The sequence below is a fragment of the Saccoglossus kowalevskii genome, chromosome 13 (genome assembly GCF_978046115.1).
Source record: "Saccoglossus kowalevskii chromosome 13, keSacKowa6.1, whole genome shotgun sequence".
Classification (NCBI taxonomy): Eukaryota; Metazoa; Hemichordata; class Enteropneusta; family Harrimaniidae; genus Saccoglossus; species Saccoglossus kowalevskii.
In genome coordinates this window covers 22,287,193-22,311,418 of record NC_140653.1, presented here as the reverse complement: position 1 = coordinate 22,311,418, position 24,226 = coordinate 22,287,193, and the positions used below count along the sequence as shown (strand labels likewise).

Genomic DNA, 24,226 nt, shown 5'->3' with positions numbered 1-24,226 from the left:
TCTAGGCACTTACTGCTTTTTCTTGTGGAATTTGTCGTAGAATTGGTAATAATATATCAATCAATTGATAAGATTCCTGTCCATCACTCACAAACGTACTCAGTCTGAAGATAAAATTTGGTGATTATGATTAATTTCCAATAATACAGATATTATGATAAAACAATACTACTAAATTAAAGCGGGGGAGTCGTCACCTATGCATGCGTCAGGTGGCCATAGCATGTCATTGTTTTCAAACAAGTGTCTACCCATGAGCCTTTGCATTCTTAGCGTGTGTTGTTATCATAGCTTGGGACTCAATTCCTGCGCGTGTGCAGGTGACGACCCTCCCACTTTAAATCTCACAAATATATATATATATATATATCGATATATATATTGAATAAGCTGTATGCAGAATATCGACAGGCAAAAAAATAATAACATTTTAAAAGCACGAAAAATTCTAATTGGGGTTGCCTGAACTTTTTTGCATCGAAATAATGACTTTGCATTTTCCCTACAGTGTTAAATTATACCATGGTGACAATTTCTATTTTCAATTGGTATTTCGAGTATCCCAGTTTTTCCTCCAGAATTTTAAAACAGCCAATCATGAAAAATAACTAGTAAATTTTCAGGAAAATATGAACATTCTGAAAATCGAATCAAGTAAGTTAAAAACAAAATGACTTCTGGGTGTCAATAATATATAGACGACTTACTTTGATAAGATATGCAGTTCCTTCATTGGTATTGCACACTTTTGATTCTTTTTCCTGTTGGTCTTTTCCTGCACAACTTGTCTGAGATACTGAAGTACAGTCAGTATGTACGGTCTTAGGACGCATTCAGAGCAGAAAGCATCTTCAAACATAAACAGAACATATTACAATACGCACATAGATTCATCATTGACGGTAGTTCTTAATAATACAGACCTTGGTTTGGACATGGTGTGTCACTAAATTCTAAGTTAATTAATTACCGATAACATTTTAATTTGATGGGGGTTTGGAGCAATAATTTTTATGTGGGATGGACTGGCTGCATATTATTTTTGTTTTTTGGTTTCAGACTATTTTTTTTTTAGTAACTCATATTAACCCAACAACCGCTGACAACGTTTTTTATTTTGGCTGCTTGTAGAGACTCTCAGCAGATGATGTGTCAAGTTCATCAAAAGAATACAATATTATTTACCTGTTTTGATATACTTGGGTGGGAAATTATAAATAGTATCTGTGATGTCATCATCATCATCTTGTATAGGTAACAAATTATCAATCATATCAATTATCATAGTGGTCACCGATTGGTCAATTTGTTTATTGGACAATAATTCCATAATTTGACCCAATACTTGCAGGGACAGCTTGTCGTCCGGATAGTAAACCAATAATGGATGCAATCTGAAAGAAGAAGAGAAGTATACAAAGCAGGAAATTACCTCAGGTGCATTGGGTATGTTTTAGTGCTTCCATTTAAATGTGACTGTACATGCTTAGACCGTGAGGTTAATACCAGATAACCAATAACGTACTGCAGCCATAGTGACCAAAGTGTAGTGGAGTAGATGCCGTGGAACAGCTTCAGTGCATGCAAACTTCTGGTAAATATTCTTGTAAATTTTTAGATATGGCTTTTTAATGATGACTGATTTCCATAAATGTTTTCAGTCACGGATGTATATTATAATCATTTAGAAAAGCACCTGACCACAGACTTACAATTTCGAGAATATTCACATAACACTGTGACCTTTTCTTCAAGGAAATTTATTTTGTGTGTACTCACCTCTGATGCTGAGTCCATGTGAATGCTAATTTCAAAACAGCCGTAGGACTGTACAGACACTCCTGTGTCAATCTTTGTATAACCGGCCACACAATCCCACCATACAGGCCTTGTAGTTCGATATCGCTGTATTCGTACAATTCACATTGTTGGAAGAATTGATTGATTACGTCTACACCAAGCTGTCGTAATTTACGCAGAGGTTTCACGTACTTGATATGTACCTACAAATTAAATAAATTGATAAAATTATGCTTGTATTAGTCATAGATATTGTTTAGTGACTTTAAGAGTTACTCGTTAAACAAAAAAACAAAATATTGATTATAATTAAACACAGGAATGCATTATTCTTGGAGGGGTCAAAAATGGTAATAAAATTCAACAGATCTAATTCGTTCTCCATTATGATTCATTTCATATTTGCACCAATTTAACATAGATACATGTATACTGACAGATGGTTTGCATGCATGCGTCACATGCACAAATATCAATTTCCTATTCAATGAAACTTTTTATTGCACAGGTTGATGAGGTAGAAGTAGAAAATTGTTGCGTCCTCACATGGCCAAATAATATTTTCAAGTGGGAAAGACAAAACATTCCTGATACTTACTCTTTAGGCAGAAAGAGCGAAACAAAAAGTACAAACTGCTGGCTTAAAATAAAATGTGTTTAAATGGAGTGAAAACGGAATCAGGGAAAGTATCCAGCAAAATTACTTGGATGGTGCCTCAATAAAATCTATTGAATGATAAAACAATGACCAGCTGCATGGATTTAATATTATTACTCACCAAATCTCTCTGCTCTAAGACAAGCGAAACTCTAGATGTAATTTGCAGTACTGAGTGTAACACAAGCGATAGATATGGTTCCAACACATGATACAAGTTACTCAATAACAGACCACACACCTCTATAACACTGTTATGAAAAATAAAACATATTAATATTTCATATTCACCTGAAACTATTTATTAGCAAACGATATTAATCATACAGAACTTTAATACAAATAGTTAGTAAAAATGCTCACTTATGATATGATACAACTATTACATACCTCTGTAGTTTTTTCAATGGTACAAACGACTGCAATTTGAAACTTTCTTCTGAAAAATCCAGGTTAATATTTTTCTCTAAAAAAAACAACAAATAATTTTATACATGAATGCATAATACAAGTAGTATCCGGTAATTTAATTAGTGGATAGGAGTAACAAACCTAATATTTTTATTCCACAAAGTGCTGTTCACATTTCAAGAATCATCCTTATAATTTTCTAAAACATGTTTTCACAATTCTAATATTAGACTCAATGATCAGTATTACCTCCACAACTGGCCCACCTTAACTTACCTTTGACCCTTACTTTTCACATTTTCTACTCAACTTTGACCCAGCCTACCTCACCTTGACCCTTGCTTTTTCACATTTCCTACTCACCTTTGACCCATCCTAACTCACCTTTGACCCTTGCTTTTCACATTTACCCCTCACCTTTGAATCAACTTACCTTTGAACAATCTTGACTCACTTTAAATTTAACCTCTTAATTTTGACCCTTACTTCTCACATTTCCTACTCACCTTTGACCCATCCTAACTCATCTTTGACCGTTGCTTTTCACATTTACCCCTCACCTTTGAATCAACTTACCTTTGAACAATTTTGACTCACTTTAAATTTAACCTCTTAATTTTGACCCTTACTTCTCACATTTCCTACTCACCTTTGACCCATCCTAACTCACCTTTGACCCTTGCTTTTCACATTTACCCCTCACCTTTGAATCAACTTACCTTTGAACAATCTTGACTCACTTTAAATTTAACCTCTTAATTTTGACCCTTACTTCTCACATTTCCTACTCACCTTTGACCCATCCTAACTCATCTTTGACCGTTGCTTTTCACATTTACCCCTCACCTTTGAATCAACTTACCTTTGAACAATCTTGACTCACTTTAAATTTAACCTCTTAATTTTGACCCTTACTTCTCACATTTCCTACTCATCTTTGACCCATCCTAACTCACCTTTGACCCTTGCTTTTCACATTTACCCTTCACCTTTGAACAATCTTGACTCACTTTAAATTTAACCTCTTAATTTTGACCCTTACTTCTCACATTTCCTACTCATCTTTGACCCATCCTAACTCACCTTTGACCCTTGCTTTTCACATTTACCCTTCACCTTTGAACAATCTTGACTCACTTTAAATTTAACCTCTTAATTTTGACCCTTACTTCTCACATTCCCTACTCACCTTTGACCCATCCTAACTCACCTTTGACCCTTGCTTTTCACATTTACCTTTGAATCAACTTACCCTTTGAACAATCTTGACTCACTTTAAATTTAACCTCTTAATTTTGACCCTTACTTCTCACATTTCCTACTCACCTTTGACCCATCCTAACTCACCTTTGACCCTTGCTTTTCACATTTACCCCTCACCTTTGAACAATCTTGACTCACTTTAAATTTAACCTCTTAATTTTGACCCTTACTTCTCACATTCCCTACTCACCTTTGACCCATCCTAACTCACCTTTGACCCTTGCTTTTCACATTTACCTTTGAATCAACTTACCCTTTGAACAATCTTGACTCACTTTAAATTTAACCTCTTAATTTTGACCCTTCTCACATTTCCTACTCACCTTTGACCCTTGCTTTTCACATTTACCCCTCACCTTTGAATCAACTTACCTTTGAACAATCTTGACTCACTTTAAATTTAACCTCTTAATTTTGACCCTTACTTCTCACATTTCCTACTCACCTTTGACCCATCCTAACTCACCTTTGACCCTTGCTTTTCACATTTACCCCTCACCTTTGAATCAACTTACCTTTGAACAATCTTGACTCACTTTAAATTTAACCTCTTAATTTTGACCCTTACTTCTCACATTTCCTACTCACCTTTGACCAATCCTAACTCACCTTTGACCCTTGCTTTTCATATTTACCCCTCACCTTTGAATCAACTTACCTTTGAACAATTTTGACTCACTTTAAATTTAACCTCTTAATTTTGACCCTTACTTCTCACATTTCCTACTCACCTTTGACCCATCCTAACTCACCTTTGACCCTTGCTTTTCACATTTACCTTTGAATCAACTTACCCTTTGAACAATCTTGACTCACTTTAAATTTAACCTCTTAATTTTGACCCTTACTTCTCACATTTCCTACTCACCTTTGACCCATCCTAACTCACCTTTGACCCTTGCTTTTCACATTTACCCCTCACCTTTGAACAATCTTGACTCACTTTAAATTTAACCTCTTAATTTTGACCCTTACTTCTCACATTCCCTACTCACCTTTGACCCATCCTAACTCACCTTTGACCCTTGCTTTTCACATTTACCTTTGAATCAACTTACCCTTTGAACAATCTTGACTCACTTTAAATTTAACCTCTTAATTTTGACCCTTCTCACATTTCCTACTCACCTTTGACCCTTGCTTTTCACATTTACCCCTCACCTTTGAATCAACTTACCTTTGAACAATCTTGACTCACTTTAAATTTAACCTCTTAATTTTGACCCTTACTTCTCACATTTCCTACTCACCTTTGACCCATCCTAACTCACCTTTGACCCTTGCTTTTCACATTTACCCCTCACCTTTGAATCAACTTACCTTTGAACAATCTTGACTCACTTTAAATTTAACCTCTTAATTTTGACCCTTACTTCTCACATTTCCTACTCACCTTTGACCAATCCTAACTCACCTTTGACCCTTGCTTTTCATATTTACCCCTCACCTTTGAATCAACTTACCTTTGAACAATTTTGACTCACTTTAAATTTAACCTCTTAATTTTGACCCTTACTTCTCACATTTCCTACTCACCTTTGACCCATCCTAACTCACCTTTGACCCTTGCTTTTCACATTTACCCCTCACCTTTGAACAATCTTGACTCACTTTAAATTTAACCTCTTAATTTTGACCCTTACTTCTCACATTCCCTACTCACCTTTGACCCATCCTAACTCACCTTTGACCCTTGCTTTTCACATTTACCTTTGAATCAACTTACCCTTTGAACAATCTTGACTCACTTTAAATTTAACCTCTTAATTTTGACCCTTCTCACATTTCCTACTCACCTTTGACCCTTGCTTTTCACATTTACCCCTCACCTTTGAATCAACTTACCTTTGAACAATCTTGACTCACTTTAAATTTAACCTCTTAATTTTGACCCTTACTTCTCACATTTCCTACTCACCTTTGACCCTTGCTTTTCACATTTACCCCTCACCTTTGAATCAAACTTACCTTTGAACAATCTTGACTCACTTTAAATTTAACCTCTTAATTTTGACCCTTACTTCTCACATTTCCTACTCACCTTTGACCAATCCTAACTCACCTTTGACCCTTGCTTTTCATATTTACCCCTCACCTTTGAATCAACTTACCTTTGAACAATTTTGACTCACTTTAAATTTAACCTCTTAATTTTGACCCTTACTTCTCACATTTCCTACTCACCTTTGACCCATCCTAACTCACCTTTGACCCTTGCTTTTCACATTTACCCCTCACCTTTGAATCAACTTACCTTTGAACAATCTTGACTCACTTTAAATTTAACCTCTTAATTTTGAACCTTACTTCTCACATTTCCTATTCATCTTTGATCCATCTGAACTCACCTTTGACTGAACTCACCTTTGACCCTTTGTTTTTTCTAATTTCTTACTCACCTTTGACCCATTCATCGATAGGCTCCAGTATAAGCTGTATAAAGTGAGATAATTCTGAAGACTGACACCCAGCAATAAATCTTAATATGTGGGATTTCTTGGATTTCCCTCCAGATTTATTCAACATTCTACCATATAAAACCCTACAAGAAAAATTAGCGAACAGATTCTGAAGTGATTCTATCAGATTTTATATAAAAGTGTAATGACTCATACCGGTTGTGAGCTTTCAGTAGTGGGGGGACAACATTATTACAAATACTACTATTATAAATATGATATATAAACTTTCCAATTTTCTATAAATGTAAAATTTTGTCACAAAAGTAAAGAGATCAGGGTGCCTTCTAACAGGTCTGATTTTGTAGGAATCCAGAGTCAAAATGAAATCCCCTGAAATCAAGAATCATCACAACTACAGTAAATCTTTCAGTGGTGCACCCTAACCGGTACACTCAAAAGTATTCATATTATTCGATACTTAATAATGACACCAACCTCATGAGTAATGGGAACAGTTGTTCTCGGTGATCATTCTGTACAATAGCGTTATCCTCATCCAAACTAAATGCAACAAGTTCTGCTCGGAAACTCTTCTCCACCAATAACCTTTGCAAGTTTTCTTGGTAAGGCACAAGGTATTTGTATTTATAGGACAGTAGGCAGTTTAAGGAGAGTTGTTGGACTATTGTGTCTGGATGGCAGAGGAGCTGTAAAAAAAAACACAATGATATCACAGCTTTGTTAGTATTATGATTCTAATTGGTGATATAGACACTGGTATTGTAGAAATCTGGCACACGTTCACATCTCTGTCTTGTTTCTCACAAACATTTTCAAAATAAACTCAAATAAACGTTACCTACCTTTAGATACAATTCCCTGAGTGTTGATTCTTGATATAACGACTTTGGATCTTTAAATTTTGAAAAAACTGACATGTAATCAATCAAAGATCTGAAACAACAAATGAAAGTGTTTGATGAATACGTCTAAGAGTTAAAATTTTATTGAATTTCAGTTTCGAGTTCAGGAAGGAATTGTCAATCCATTCTCTGTATGAATGAATCATTTTAATTAAATGCAAATTTCTCTCAGTGCAACAGTTTTAACTTTTTCAACCACCAGTTCTCGCTTTTCATCACAAACTCACAAAAAAGTCCTGTTTATAGTCTGTTCTTTCCTTCAGAAGATTGGAACAAAAACAGCCAAAAACTGAAAATTTACTCAAATTTGTCTGTTGCTCCATAACTAGGATTTGTTTCCTGAAATATTGAAGAATATAAGAAAAAAAAGTGCAGAAAATTTTGGGCGGGAAAGTCTAGTGGTGAAATAGTTGAAGCATCCAAGTTGCGTTATAATGATCCGTACTGTGTAATAATTACGAGGCTAGAAGCTCTACAGAGGATACAGACATCAGTTACGGTAAAATTCAGTAAGCTAGGGAATCCAATTAGCTGATGACCACAATTTAGATTTTATAGAGGTCTTCCAACTGGAAAAAGTATGCAGTTGAATTGTATAAACGAAATTCAGTAATAAAGTACATGAAGTAGGTGACGAGAAAAATTGTCAGATGTTTTTTTTTTATTGTTATACAATAAGTACGGAGTAATATAATTCAGAACTTACTTGATCGCCAGCTTTCTTTCTTTCTTAGTTACAATTCTCTTATTTACAGTGGACTGTGCTCTTAAATCCTCAGTGGGTGCAACAATATGATCAGTTGGCTCGTACTCTTTTCTATAAACCAATACATGTGGGATTTTACAATTGTTTTCGATACTGGCAGCTCAATACAAGAATATCCTTCTACAAACTTGATACCACTCAATATTATAAATGGCTTGAGTTTGTTCACAACGTATGAATATGGAAAAAATGATTTTATAGTTAGATGGATTCATTTTCAGTGGTCAGATGTTTCTTTGTGGTGCATGTAGTAATGTTCCACTTTAAAATTTTGTATTTGTGACAGAACCAGTAATTAAAGCAGGAGGGGTGTCACCTGCGCACGCGCGGAAATCGAGTCCCAAGTGACGATAACAACACACGCTAAACACGAAAAGGCTCATGGGTAGACGCTTGTTGTAAACAATGACACGCTATGGCCATCTGACGCATACACAGGTGACGACTCCCCCGCTTTAAGACAATATTTTATTGACTTGTGCATGCATTTCTAAGTACCTTAGTACCATTGTGTTGGTGAGAGTGGGAGGTTAAATATAACTGTAAAATTTTCTAGATCTGGAGTGATCCCTAATAACCTACTTACTGTATGAAATGCAAGAAAACTGGCGTTAATATGCGAGATTTCCCTTCAGCCTTATCAGCAAAGGTTGCCATGGCTTTTAATAACAGATGACGATGATTATAATGATCAGGTTTATCATCTTGTTTGAAGCATGTCTCTGATAACTGTACCAATAAATCAGAGACAGTATTACATTCTTCTGAAGTGTTTAGTGCAGGGACGCTATCCTCTGATTGGATGTCTTCAAGTTTGTCTGTGGTGGATTTCAGATGTTCAGTATAGACATGGAAGAATTCATCACGTTCCATCTCATAAGCAAGAGTCCTGTATAATATGAAATAATTTATTTTGAAAATATTATAATTGAGTAGTGAGCAGGAATTTAATCACATTAGAGGTCACTGAAATGCATTGTGGGCAGCTTAATATAAGACCCTACGTGTGACAGTTGTGACAGATGTGAACATTGCGCAATGAGCATCACAGTAAGCTTCTGTCACATTTCACATTTTTTATTGTTTTTTCCCACAATTTTAATCAAGATAAGTAGCATATAGGAAATTATGTCCATTTGGTTTAAAATTATCGAACAAAATTATCGAAAATACATAAAAACAGTCAATATGCTGGATAACATTTTGGCGGGAAAAGATATGGTGCCCAAAAAATGTCTAAGCTTTGAATAAGATTTAGAGAACATTTTAAACATCAATTGTTTGATTTGCAGTGTTACTTACTTGATAAAACCGAGCACAGGATTCCAGATTAAACTCAAATTAATATATAACGAACCTAACAGGTACAATAAGGGAACCTGCAAGACATTAAAAATTAAATCAAACTAAATTTCTCTCTTTGGGAATAGTAGTATATGTAGACATGTTTGGAAGAACACACACTACACATACCCTAGCATAACGATGTCTTGGTATAAACATCAATTGTTGCAAATGCCGAAGTCTTTCCCTGTACGATTGAAGTGTAATTGGTTCTGTCTCAGCATCCAAACAAACTTTGAATATACCATCATCCTGCAAGAAAGTTAATAATATATTTAGATGCAAAAGTAAAGAATGTAGATTTCAGTGTTAATTGTAAGCAAATTATTGCGTTAGAAGTCTACCCATAAATGAAAATATAAACTGTACTCCCTGTCAATATTAAAAAAGGTTTGGGGTCCCCAGCCTAATTAATTAATTAATAGGTAATTAATATGAACAGGATTTCAACCAAAACTAATCAGTACTGTGCATTATACATCTATGTACTAAGTTTCATTGAAGTCTGTTTAATAGTACATGAGAAACAAATGAAAATGCTTAAATTTGGTTCAATAATATGCATATTAGGCAATTAATATGAACGAAATTTCAACCAAAAACTAGTCAGGTCTGAGTATTATCCTGGAGTACCTATGTACAAAGTTTCGTTAAAATCTGATAATTGGTTCTTGAAATATCAGTGGAACAGATACACACACACACCTAGTACCTATGCACTAACCACAAAGACTCCAACTTTGTGCTTTGCACTCTGGAGTAAAAAATGGTTGTATTTGTAGTGAATGGCGGCCAATTTGTCAGTATGAGAACACTTTTATCATGGGTTCCTAAGGAGTAATATGATGCCATATCTCAATTTGTTGGATGACGACAGACTGAAAAAATTACATATTGGGATTTGAAAATCTGGGTTTTAAAAAGTGACCAAAAAAGCTTGTATGCTTTAACATTGTATTCTGTACAATTGTTTCAAAAACAGCAATTTCTGAATAATATTTGACCAATTTCCTCAAATACGGTACTGTAATACATAAAAACGATTGTTCTATGTTATCATGGAACTATGGAACTATGGTTCCATGACTGTACATAGTATGACCAACCTCCTCAACAAGTATTATTCTTCTACCTAAGGGACGACGTCAAAAGATCAATGTCGGATAAAAAACTTATTTCCTTTAGTTTGGGGGTGGGGGGGGGGGTTTTGACCTCAAAAAGTTTCCATCCTACAAAAACGATTTTATTTTTTAATGAAGTCCAAAAAATCTTGGAGTATCCAATCATGGACAGAAATAACCGAAAAGGGAAAAAAACAGAAAAATGGTTTGGTTCGAGTGTAAATTTGTGCGTCAAATGAGGTGCATTTGTAAAATCTTTTTACACCCACCCGACAACCAACTGCTATGCAATACTACTGTCCGATTATCAATTTGTATTTAATGGTGAATGTAGTCTGATGCCATGACCAATATTTATCAATTAAGTTTCAGTGTGGGGTAGGGGGGTTTGGAAAAAAACTAAAGGAATTAAGTTTTTTATCCGACATCGATCTTTTGACGTCGTCCCTAACTAACATTTACTATCAATGAATATTCTCAATACTGTACAATAGATCATTTTCAATTGGAGAATCATTCTGCTAATCTTGCTCATGTTGAAATCAGTGAAACTGAAAAGGACTTATGCATGATTGACTTTTTACCTGAAGTTCTGTGATATTTGAATGAAGAATTTCCAATATGGACAGAGAATGGAGGCGAATCTAAAAAAAAAACATAGTACAGACGGAAAATATGAACACACACCAAATGTTATAACCTTGAATGCTACGTAGTACCTATTAGTAACTGAAAAAAAACAAAAAACTAATAATTAAAGTATTCGCATGAGAAGACAAGAAATAATAAATTGATTTTGTACATACCTGTCTGTAAGGACTTGACAGGTTACTGATTAACACAGGCAATATGTCATTGATTTTGTACATACCTGTCTGTAAGGACTTGACAGGTTACTGATTAACACAGGCAATATGTCATTGATTTTGTACATACCTGTCTGTAAGGACTTGACAGGTTACTGATTAACACAGGCAATATGTCATTGATTTTGTACATACCTGTCTGTAAGGACTTGAAAGGTTACTGATTAACACAGGCAATATGTCATTGATTTTGTACATACCTGTCTGTAAGGACTTGACAGGTTACTGATTAACACAGGCAATATGTCATTGATTTTGTACATACCTGTCTGTAAGGACTTGACAGGTTACTGATTAACACAGGCAATATGTCATTGATTTTGTACATACCTGTCTGTAAGGACTTGACAGGTTACTGATTAACACAGGCAATATGTCATTGATTTTGTACATACCTGTCTGTAAGGACTTGACAGGTTACTGATTAACACAGGCAATATGTCATTGATTTTGTACATACCTGTCTGTAAGGACTTGAAAGGTTACTGATTAACACAGGCAATATGTCATTGATTTTGTACATACCTGTCTGTAAGGACTTGACAGGTTACTGATTAACACAGGCAATATGTCATTGATTTTGTACATACCTGTCTGTAAGGACTTGACAGGTTACTGATTAACACAGGCAATATGTCATTGATTTTGTACATACCTGTCTGTAAGGACTTGACAGGTTACTGATTAACACAGGCAATATGTCATTGATTTTGTACATACCTGTCTGTAAGGACTTGACAGGTTACTGATTAACACAGGCAATATATCATTGATTTTGTACATACCTGTCTGTAAGGACTTGACAGGTTACTGATTAACACAGGCAATATGTCATTGATTTTGTACATACCTGTCTGTAAGGACTTGAAAGGTTACTGATTAACACAGGCAATATGTCATTGATTTTGTACATACCTGTCTGTAAGGACTTGACAGGTTACTGATTAACACAGGCAATATGTCATTGATTTTGTACATACCTGTCTGTAAGGACTTGAAAGGTTACTGATTAACACAGGCAATATGTCATTGATTTTGTACATACCTGTCTGTAAGGACTTGACAGGTTACTGATTAACACAGGCAATATGTCATTGATTTTGTACATACCTGTCTGTAAGGACTTGACAGGTTACTGATTAACACAGGCAATATGTCATTGATTTTGTACATACCTGTCTGTAAGGACTTGACAGGTTACTGATTAACACAGGCAATATGTCATTGATTTTGTACATACCTGTCTGTAAGGACTTGACAGGTTACTGATTAACACAGGCAATATGTCATTGATTTTGTACATACCTGTCTGTAAGGACTTGACAGGTTACTGATTAACACAGGCAATATGTCATTGATTTTGTACATACCTGTCTGTAAGGACTTGACAGGTTACTGATTAACACAGGCAATATGTCATTGATTTTGTACATACCTGTCTGTAAGGACTTGAAAGGTTACTGATTAACACAGGCAATATGTCATTGATTTTGTACATACCTGTCTGTAAGGACTTGACAGGTTACTGATTAACACAGGCAATATGTCATTGATTTTGTACATACCTGTCTGTAAGGACTTGAAAGGTTACTGATTAACACAGGCAATATGTCATTGATTTTGTACATACCTGTCTGTAAGGACTTGAAAGGTTACTGATTAACACAGGCAATATGTCATTGATTTTGTACATACCTGTCTGTAAGGACTTGACAGGTTACTGATTAACACAGGCAATATGTCATTGATTTTGTACATACCTGTCTGTAAGGACTTGACAGGTTACTGATTAACACAGGCAATATGTCATTGATTTTGTACATACCTGTCTGTAAGGACTTGACAGGTTACTGATTAACACAGGCAATATGTCATTGATTTTGTACATACCTGTCTGTAAGGACTTGACAGGTTACTGATTAACACAGGCAATATGTCATTGATTTTGTACATACCTGTCTGTAAGGACTTGACAGGTTACTGATTAACACAGGCAATATGTCATTGATTTTGTACATACCTGTCTGTAAGGACTTGAAAGGTTACTGATTAACACAGGCAATATGTCATTTATTTTGTACATACCTGTCTGTAAGGACTTGACAGGTTACTGATTAACACAGGCAATATGTCATTGATTTTGTACATACCTGTCTGTAAGGACTTGAAAGGTTACTGATTAACACAGGCAATATGTCATTGGTTTTGTCACTGTCGAGAGCCTGGTCACCAAGCATATTAGCAAAACATAACTTCACACAATTTAACATCGTTGCACTCGTTGCATTACTCCTGATGATGATAACAAATAAATAAATGCAATTTACCGAGATCAATCTGATTACACAGATCAATGACAATGATTTTACATATTTTGAATATTTTGTAAATTGTTATGCCGTGCTAGCACAAAAGATTCCATGTGTCAGGCTACGTGTGCGTTATATTTGCATAGAACAGATCGAACAAAAAGCTGCATTTTTATTGGTTGGCAGCTTACAAGTCATGCTACTCATTAGCATATTTATCACAACAAAAACACGGTCACAACTATAGAGGGTGCGGCAGAACAGACCAGTCGTGGTAATTTAGCGTCAACGTGAAATATTTTACAAACTTGTTCTAACGGTTTTAGCATATGAAACAAATTACCATGACTGGGCAAGTACGTATGTACTTGACAGAGGTTTATCTATGAACATAAATAGTGACATTTTTACTGATCCAGTACACAACAAATGCGACTGTAGATTTACATGCACTTCTATTGGAAATACACTTTTATAAGAACAAATATGGTAATATATGTATAACTTCTTGGCCACTATAGCAATAAGAAAATAGATATTTCAAGAAGTTACTTACTTTAATAGTTCACAAAGCAGTTCTATGGATGGATATACTGTGTTTTGTTTGCAGCAAATTACTGTACAAAATAACTGGCAAAGCACCACTGTCATCAAATCAGTAACACCTTAAATGTAGAAGATTAAAAAACATTTAAGTAACTACTTCACTGTGAGATGATATGGTGGGGTGTGGAGAAGCAACAAACTCATACCGGAACATGTGATATATGGCATATATGAGATATAATTATAATAATATTTGATTGTGCCACTGTCCATGTGCCTGACTTCAAAAAAAAAACTTCAAACAGCAGACTTTTAGATTTTTAGTTAATTCAGGTTAGAACAATTGACAAGTTTTGGCAACATGAATGGGATACTCCTGATTTTGAAAAGTTTCAACCAGGTCAAAAATAACTGCAAATTGTCTTATAGAAAAATCATGGTAAGCTTTTTAAGAAAAAATTGTAGGTAAAGTGTGATTATCCTTTATTTTATGCACATAAGGATCAATCTTGGCCAAGAGGAAAATAACAATTTAGACCATCAGCTTGTACATGTAGATTAACTGTTGTATGTCGAATGTGACTAGGGAATAGAAGCAATTCACAGTTCACTGTGACTGCCAACAAACACTGTTCCCTTTAATTTTTTTGAATCTTGAAAATACTGTGAAAATTTGCCTATTTTTCCCTTGAAATGTTTTTTCTGCATACAAAATGCATGGAAAGTTTCTCAAAAGACAAAATTTCACTGAGAAACTACAATTGAATCTGAGAAAATTTAGCGAAAATAAGGCTTAGAGGGAACAATGCCAACAAATGGGTTTTACTAACTTACCTTTGTCCTGTGTACTTAGTAAGACATCAGTCATAGTTTCACTCAATATCAATAACTGTTCAACTATTGAGGTAATGTTTTCCAACCTAAAAATTGAACAGTAACATTACTGGTGTCATAGGCTAGGAATACATATTGTGAAATTTTGTGCCAATGAAACATCCCCTCAGGCTCTCCAAGTATAGAAACACTTGTAGACATTGTAGAAAATTTCTGAAATGCCCTCAAATCATTAAATATATCAGTAATTTTGATTTTGTAGAAAAAGGAATATTCATCTCACCTAATATGAGGCAAACAGATCAATGCCGCCCACAGAGATGACATTGTATTAGACTGCTGGAGGAAATCTTCAGAACAGCTTAACAGACCTTCTATGTGGTTGCTCAAAGAACTGGAAATGATAGTACAGCAATAAGTATTCCTGTTTACATGTATATGTATGTTGGACAACAACATAATGGCAAACACATTTTTGAAATTTCGAAGTCAATGAAATATCTGCTTTGTATGTGCTGTGCGAACGGTTGTATTTGACATAAACACATATTGCAACTATCTTTAACTGTCAACCTGACACGAAATGTAATGATTGAAGTAGAATAGGTTGAGACTTAAAGGCAGTTTGAGTCAGATTCAAATTACACACAACTGAGGATATGGATTATAGAAGGAAATATATAATTTGAGGTTATTACGAGGATACCAAAAAGTATGCACTCAGACAGAACAGTGAAAATATCGACCGACGTGCAGCGGAGGTCGATGCGACGGCGTACTGTCTCAGTGCATACTTTGAGGTATCCTCGTAATAACTGTATTATTGTGTACATCTTTTTCCTCCAAGGATACATCATTGGATACCGAAATACAAAAAGTTTAGAACAGAATCTGCGAACTTCTTTGTGTGGAGTCCGGTCAAACCCTGGTGGCAGCCATGTTTGTTTTATTATTAGAGGATGCTTATGCGCTTAATCATTCCATATTTAGAATTCGCATTACTTTATATGGTAGGATGAAAATACCCTGCAAAATACCGCACAATTACGGCACGCTGTAACTTATGGCGTTACGGTGACAGATGTATAATAATGTCCCATATGAACATTAGTTACTTTTCCAAAATATTTTCAACAAAGACTGTCCATAAAATTATAATACATATTCTTATTATTATCCATTGCTGAACGTATATAGCATGATGTTCTTCTTGACCAAGTCATGGCATTACAGTGTAAGATGTATAATAATGTATATTATCACCGTGTAAACTCATTACATTAGATGTAATTTTTTTTAAATGTTTTAACAATATTAGAATTTATATCAATGATAATGCAAGACTTTACAATAGATAGAAAGTCAATTCTAAACATTTTACATGTTTTTAATAGTCAGAATAATAAAAAAGTCACAATTAGTGAAATTGGCCATCAATTGTTTTGATAAAATTGGTACGGAATATGTACTACTGTATTCACCTATATTTAAGCTTTCAGATGATGTATAGTTTATATTAGCATGCTTACGGTACTAAGTTTTAGAGAAAAAATTTTAACATGTTTTAATGTTAAGATTTAACCAAATTGAAATGTCAATTGAATTGGATTGAATCACAAAATGGCATTAAAAGTGATGTACTTACCTATTTAGATTCAGCTGGTACTGCTGGAATGCAGTCAATTCTTCCTTACTCTGTGGCAATGTTCTTTTATTAGTTATAACTTTTGTTAATAAGAATAATAGTTCTGTTTTCTTTTCGTTTGTAGGGTTTTCATCTTTGTTAAAGTACTCCATTAGACAAGGTAATGCCAACTGAAAGTACAGTTGTAAACAAATTATACTTCTATGCTAAGAGTTATATTAGTTGTCATAGATATACTCAACTAACGGACTGACATGAATTGTCTCCATTGAGTATATCAGCACTACACTGGACAGTGTAACTCCATCAAGACACTGCAGTGAGATGGCATTTTGACTACCAGTGGAGATGCTATTAATATTCATAATGTAATACCATTACTTACCTCATCAAAATTATTTAAGGTTAGTAACCGATGAGTAAACATGTTTATTTGATGAAATGTACACAGCTGATTACCATAAACCTAATAAACGACAATAGATATGCACATAATTACTGGACAGCGACTCATATAGAGGGTAACAAAACAATAAACAAAGACACATGACCACACATTTTGTCCCAGGCTTCCTAAATATTATTATCCACCAGAAGAGAATTATGGGTAAATTGAACGATTTGAATATATGGGAAGTTCTTCTGAATTACAAATTTCTCGAGATGAGTGGAATCCATATCAGATTAAATTTTTATTTTGGGTAATCGTTTAAAATCACTGGTCTCTACTGTCGTTGAGACTATCGATAATACATCAAGAATATTTGCAATCAATAACATATTATTTCTAACGTTATCATTTATTATATCTTTACATAGTCCATCAATTATTTCGTTTTACTGTTCCATTTATTCATGATGTATGAGTGATCGCCGTTTGACCAATCAGGACTCTTTGCGGGCTTTTACTCTCAATAGAAGACCCCCCTATTCTAACAAAAAAGTAGAATTCTCTAGTTGTGTTGTTGTTTTACCAGTGAGCTGTCTGCTGTAAGTTTTGTCGTGGAACTTTGCATTGTAAACCTACATAGTTTTGTAAATGCTACTGGACTTACACATTGTGTTAGTTAGTGTTCAGCTCCTTCAGGGATTCTGCGATAATAAAGTGTTTGAGTTTAGTGTGATCATGCTTCTGTCAACCCACGAAATGCCCTGCGGCAATACCCCCAGTGAGACCCCTGTTAAATATTTTGAATCTAGCGTGGGGACCATGCCTACAATTGATCTGTTCATTGAGTCAGGTTTAAAAGTCCACTGCTAATGACCATGTGAAAGTACCCGGTAGTATTGGTCATCAAGGTCATCTCATAAATAGAAATTGATTAATTGAAGACAAACAATAATTAGCAAACTTATTATATTTACTGACCGATGTAAGAAGTTCTTTTTTGTCTTTGAAACTGACAGAATCATCTTCTATGTGTGCTGATACTAATGCCAAGATATCATCGATAACATCAGAGGAAAGATTCCCACAATCTAGCAACTCTGGTAATATCTAAGGATAAAATATAAAATGTGTATGAGACAGATGTTACAATTCTCACGACGTTAAGAGGCCGAGCAAGATTGTAAGGACTGCCTCAGGTTTTTTTTAAAAAAAAAAAAAAAAAAGTGGTGGTCATAAATTGTTTGAGGTGACTCTATTTTTTTTATTTTTGGGGTTAATCACATTCATTTATTTATTTATTTACTTCAGGTGATCACAAAATTTTCAAATAACCAAGACAACTAAATGCTTTACTGGAAAATTCTTGACAATTTGTGAAAATTCTTGCAAATGTGACCAAAACTGCAGTAATGATCACTGGTCTCTTTTTGTTAAGTCTAGTCGTGGAATTTCACAAATGTAGATATGCTGCATAGCGTCCTCTACAGTCAGATAGACAATTCTGTCTTTCACGATTAAAAAAAAAATTGACCAATTCCTTACACAGATTGTGTCCATAGATGTGCCTTTCTGCTTTATCCAAACTTGTAATAGTTTCAAAACACTTTGCAACTCTGGAAATACTTCACTGTTCTCCAACGTTAGATTCTTAAGATGAGTTGCTCTTTTCTGAAAATAATCATAATTTATGTTGATGAATATTACACTGAATTCAACAGGTACATGATACTCTTACCAAAAATCACTATTTCATACATTCATTATATATAGAGACTGCCAATTGTAATACTTACAGTCAACAAGACAGCCACAAACGATGTTGACTGTCTTTTACTGTGTTTTGCCATACATGTAACCGTGTGAAATAGACAATCGTAAACTAACTGAAAGTTCAAATCTTCTCGGCAATCAGCCGATCCCAAACTGCACAGCAAAACTGAAAAGTACTGAAATGAGAGGAAAAGTTAAATATAAATGATTGTTTTGGGGATGCAATTAACATACTAATGCTTTTTTCTGGCTGAGCCAATGATGTAGAAATGATTTTACTATATTAGATATGGAAATTGTAATTTGGTAAATCAATCAACATTTGAAAGACAAAATAAATGTAAAAAAAAAAGAAAGAAATAAGATTCTAGTTTAGTTTGTGCCCTTAGAAGCTCTGTACAGCCTACATACATTCATTTGATCTTTCTCAGTTTACTATAGAACAGACCAGTAACAGGATTTTTTCCTTTGGTCTGATGCGTGCCATGTTTGTTTTGGGGCTTAACTATTTGATCCAATAAACAACTGAACAAACTGAACAGTAGCGTAATAATGCAATATCCCCAATTCACAACTAAAACAATAGTCTGTTCTATAGTAGTCAAAGGTACTTCTTGAATGCCTATCATCCTAGCAGTCACCAAGGAGACCCAACTGAGTTTTAGGGAATTCATTTCGACTCAATACCCTTACATAATCAGTTCTTTTAGAGGACACACTGGTGATGAACTTGACACTATACTAAACACTCATCATAAAAATTCATTACACAAGTGCCATAATGTCAGATATAGTTACCGGTTATGAAATTATAGAACAAAGCGAGTGATAGTGATGTTTCAGCTCTATGGTTTTCATACGCATTTTTATTGATATCACAGTGTGCAAACATACACTGTGAGAATCATCACCCTTACAGAGTACACAGTACATTAGCATGAGTATGAAGAAACTACTACTTAAGGGGTATGCATAATAAACTACAGGATAAGGGGTCTGAATATTAATATATGATCATCAGAAAAATTTACCTTTTCAGCAGACGAGTGAAACTGTGTCTTTACACCTTTCATCATTTCAAAGAATAGTTTACCGACTCCTTCACATAACTGTGTCAAAATAAATACATACAAATGTAGATTTGCATTATAAGTACTTTTGGGAGAATGGATTTTATATCACAACACGCCTGGCGTTAGGTTTATAAGCAATCTATCACAGTACACCTTAGGTTGGTAAACATTTTATCACAATACATCGTAGGATTGTATACTTTCTGTCACAATACTTCATACAATTGTAAACTTTCTGCTGTAATACTCCTTAGGTTAATACTCATTCCATCAGAGTACACCTTAGGTTGGTAAACATTCTATCACAATACATCGTAGGATTGTATACTTTCTGTCACAATAATCAATACAATTGTAAACTTTCTGCCATAATACTCCTTAGGTTAATAAGCATTCCATCAGAGTACACCTTAGGTTAGTAAACTTTTTGTCACAATACTCCTTAGGTTGATAATTATTCCATCAAAGTACACCTTAGGTTAGTAAACATAATATGAAAATACCACTTAAAAATAAAATAGTTTATATCAGCTACCTCAGTCTTTTCTTCCATGTGATGTAAGATATAGTACATCATTTTATCAAAGTCTTTTAATTTACGAAGAAGAAAGGCAAAACTTTCAGCAGCAAATCGTCTGACATAATCTTTCTTGCTACTCCCAAGTAATGGTGAATAGAAACTGAAACCCAAAGAAACGTTTAAACATTATTTAGATTTCATTTTGAATTTTGTAGACACAAGGTTATATATAACTCAAGCCTTTAGCTGAAATAAAAATCTAATTATCACAATGAAATAAAAACAAATTTTTAGCAAAATTAATTACAAAATTATTCAATAAGTAATTTATGAAAACTTACAGAAAAACATCCTGGATGTCTTTCAGCAGATATCGCCATAGAAACTTGAAGAGGTAACCAAGGCACTGGAAGGCATCTTCAAGTAACTCAGTATCCTGTGGGTGGTTGTTGAGGAGTTCGACAATGATATCAAAAAATGATTGAAAATATGGATAGAAATCAATCTGTAAATCTTTAGATAATTGTACCACAAGGCTGTGAGAAAAAGAAACAAAGATGGCTGAATGTAATGATGTTGATAAAAAAACAAAAAGTTAAAGGGACGATATCCAAACCAGTTAAGGTCCATTTATTCGACCATCATCTCATCACTATTACCGGTGTGGATCCTATTCAGTGATTTAATTCAAAAGTGCGCCCTTTTTTTGACATCCCACCATTTTCACCATATTCAAAGCCAATTGGACACTCACAACCAATCAGATAACGTATTTCACCAAGGTCAAATATGCCGTCTCTTGGTAGAATGCTTATATCAAGTTTACAACACTGAATAATTTATCTACTATTTTGAAGCTGCAGCTAAGATTCTGTTAAACAAGTCATTGAAAATGACACAGTCCCCGTTAAACTTTTGAAAGTTCTCTTTGTGCTCGTCATATTAAAGCGGAGGGGTTGTCGCGAGCGTGTCCTTGAAACTTGAGTTCCAAGTGGCATATACAAGAGAATGTTTATTTACATCAAAACATGTGTTCCGTGTAGTAGTAATATGGGCAAAAATAAAAACAGCCGTTATTCGGCCATCTTTGATCTGATTATAAAACACACTGATATGTATGATGTATGTGCCAAATACAAATGAAAATGGTACATAAATTGTGGAAATATAGTAGTAAGGGCAAAAAATCAAATGGCTGTCAATCGGCCATTCTTGACCAGATTTTGAAACAAATTGTCATGGACATGCATCCTAACATGTATAACGTACATTTATGTGCCAAATTTGAATGAAAACTAACAGAGCACGTCCAAGATACCGCATATAAAAAAAACAAGATGCCTGCCAGATCTTTGATCCAATTGCAAAATAAATCGTCATGGACATGTATCCTAACATGTATAATCTATGTGCCAAGTTTGAATGACAACTGACAACGCATGTCCAAAATACAACATTTTCAACAAGCAGCCTATCGGCTGAGATAGCTCCGCTGTTAGCAATGCACATTTCAATTAAAGAACTGAAGACATGATTAGAAAATGAACAATATGAATAGTATCAAAGCAATCAGACTTACAGTTTTTAACAAGAAGTCGAAAATATCACTTTTTACCAAAAAATTACAAAAAATATTCACCAAAATAAATTAATTAGAGAATTGAAGATATCATCACAAAACGAACAAATCTGAGAGAGGTCCACATGTAGTACCTATATATGTAATATCAAAGCAATCGGACTTACAGTTTTCAACAAGAAGTCGAAAATATCACTTTTTACCAAAAATGACAAAAATATTCACCAAAATTAGAGAACTGAAGATATCATCACAAAATGAACAAATCTGAGAAAGGTCTATATGTAGTATCTATATATGTAATATCAAAGCAATTGAACTATTGGTTTTTAACAAGAAGTCGAAAATATCACTTTTTACCAAAAATTACAAAAATATTCACCAAAATTAGAGAATTGAAGATATCATCACAAAATAAACAAATCTGAGAGAGGTCCACATGTAGTACCTATATATGTAATATCAAAGCAATCGGACTTGCGGTTTTTAACAAGAAGTCAAAAATATCACTTTTTACCAAAAATGACAAAAATATTCACCAAAATTAGAGAATTGAAGATATCATCACGAAATGAACAAATCTGAGAGAGGTCCACATGTAGTACCTATATATGTAGTATCAAAGCAATTGGACTTGCGGTTTTTAACAAGAAGTCAAAAATATCACTTTTTACCAAAAATGACAAAAATATTCACCAAAATTAGAGAATTAAAGATATCATTACAAAATGAACAAATCTGAGAGAGGTCCACATGTAGTACCTATATATGTATTATCAAAGTATTTGCACTTGCGGTTTTTAACAAGAAGTCGAAAATATCACTTTTTACCAAAAATGACAAAAATATTCACCAAAATTAGAGAATTGAAGATATCAACATGAAATGAACAAACCTAAGAGAGGTCTACCCAAGGTACATATACACCAAGTATCAAAGCATTCAGGCTTGTAGTTTTCAAGAAGAAGTCGAAAAAGTAAAACATTGACACGGACGACGACGACGGACGACGACGACGACGACGGACAATCACTCATATGATAAGCTCCGCTCGACAAAGTCGACAGCGGAGCTAAAAAACAGGATAGCTGCCAGTCGGCCATTTTGAATCGAATCGCTAAACCACTGCATGTGCATATGTCCCACATAAGGTACTAGGCACATGCAAAGAATGAACGGAATCGGTCCACAGGATTCTGAAATATGACTCTGGACAGACTGACGCACGGTCGGACACACGGACGGACAGACTCAGGAACTCATGGACGATCAGGGACATGTATCCTAACATGTATGATCTATGTACTAAATTTGAATGAAAACAGACAAATCATGTCCAAAATACAACATTTTCAAAAAACAAGATGGCTGCCAGTCGGCCATCTTTGATCCAATTATGAAATAAATCGTCATGGACATGTATCCTAACATGTATAATCTATGTACCAAGTTTGAATGAAAACTGACAAAGCATGTCCAAAAAACAACATTTTCAAAAAACAAGATGGCTGCCAGTCGGCCATCTTTGATCCAATTGTGAAATAAATCGTCATGGACATGTATCCTAACATGTATAATCTATGTACCAAGTTTGAATGACAACTGACAACGCATGTCCAAAATACAACATTTTCAAAAAACAGGATAGCTGCCAGTCGGCCATTTTGAATCGAATCGCTAAACCACTGCATGTGCATATGTCCCACATAAGGTACTAGGCACATGCAAAGAATGAACGGAATCGGTCCACAGGATTCTGAAATATGACTCTGGACAGACTGACGCACGGTCGGACACACGGACGGACAGACTCAGGAACTCATGGACGATCAGGGACATGTATCCTAACATGTATGATCTATGTACTAAATTTGAATGAAAACTGACAAATCATGTCCAAAATACAACATTTTCAAAAAACAAGATGGCTGCCAGTCGGCCATCTTTGATCCAATTATGAAATAAATCGTCATGGACATGTATCCTAACATGTATAATCTATGTA

At 34.6% G+C, this 24,226-nt stretch overlaps 1 protein-coding gene across 1 annotated transcript in view; it reads right to left on the bottom strand.

The window, feature by feature from the left end:
* The window catches only part of LOC100378126 (small subunit processome component 20 homolog), a 51,656-nt gene that overhangs the window by 23,779 nt on the left and 3,651 nt on the right, over positions 1-24,226 (bottom strand). Inside the window, exons 5-31 of the mRNA XM_085507358.1 lie at positions 20,984-21,178; positions 20,658-20,802; positions 20,081-20,158; positions 19,073-19,225; positions 18,822-18,947; positions 18,258-18,386; positions 17,274-17,354; positions 16,889-17,058; positions 15,527-15,637; positions 15,244-15,329; positions 14,420-14,528; positions 13,705-13,846; positions 11,690-11,758; positions 11,273-11,332; positions 9,697-9,819; positions 9,526-9,602; positions 8,810-9,112; positions 8,164-8,274; positions 7,398-7,488; positions 7,030-7,241; positions 6,532-6,674; positions 2,849-2,924; positions 2,580-2,709; positions 1,780-2,003; positions 1,186-1,394; positions 708-849; positions 14-104 (exon numbers count right to left, since the gene is read on the bottom strand). Of these exons, the coding sequence (XP_085363484.1) occupies positions 14-104; positions 708-849; positions 1,186-1,394; positions 1,780-2,003; positions 2,580-2,709; positions 2,849-2,924; positions 6,532-6,674; positions 7,030-7,241; positions 7,398-7,488; positions 8,164-8,274; positions 8,810-9,112; positions 9,526-9,602; positions 9,697-9,819; positions 11,273-11,332; positions 11,690-11,758; positions 13,705-13,846; positions 14,420-14,528; positions 15,244-15,329; positions 15,527-15,637; positions 16,889-17,058; positions 17,274-17,354; positions 18,258-18,386; positions 18,822-18,947; positions 19,073-19,225; positions 20,081-20,158; positions 20,658-20,802; positions 20,984-21,178 (3,586 nt within the window). The remainder of the gene's footprint in view (positions 1-13; positions 105-707; positions 850-1,185; positions 1,395-1,779; positions 2,004-2,579; positions 2,710-2,848; positions 2,925-6,531; positions 6,675-7,029; positions 7,242-7,397; positions 7,489-8,163; positions 8,275-8,809; positions 9,113-9,525; positions 9,603-9,696; positions 9,820-11,272; positions 11,333-11,689; positions 11,759-13,704; positions 13,847-14,419; positions 14,529-15,243; positions 15,330-15,526; positions 15,638-16,888; positions 17,059-17,273; positions 17,355-18,257; positions 18,387-18,821; positions 18,948-19,072; positions 19,226-20,080; positions 20,159-20,657; positions 20,803-20,983; positions 21,179-24,226) is intronic.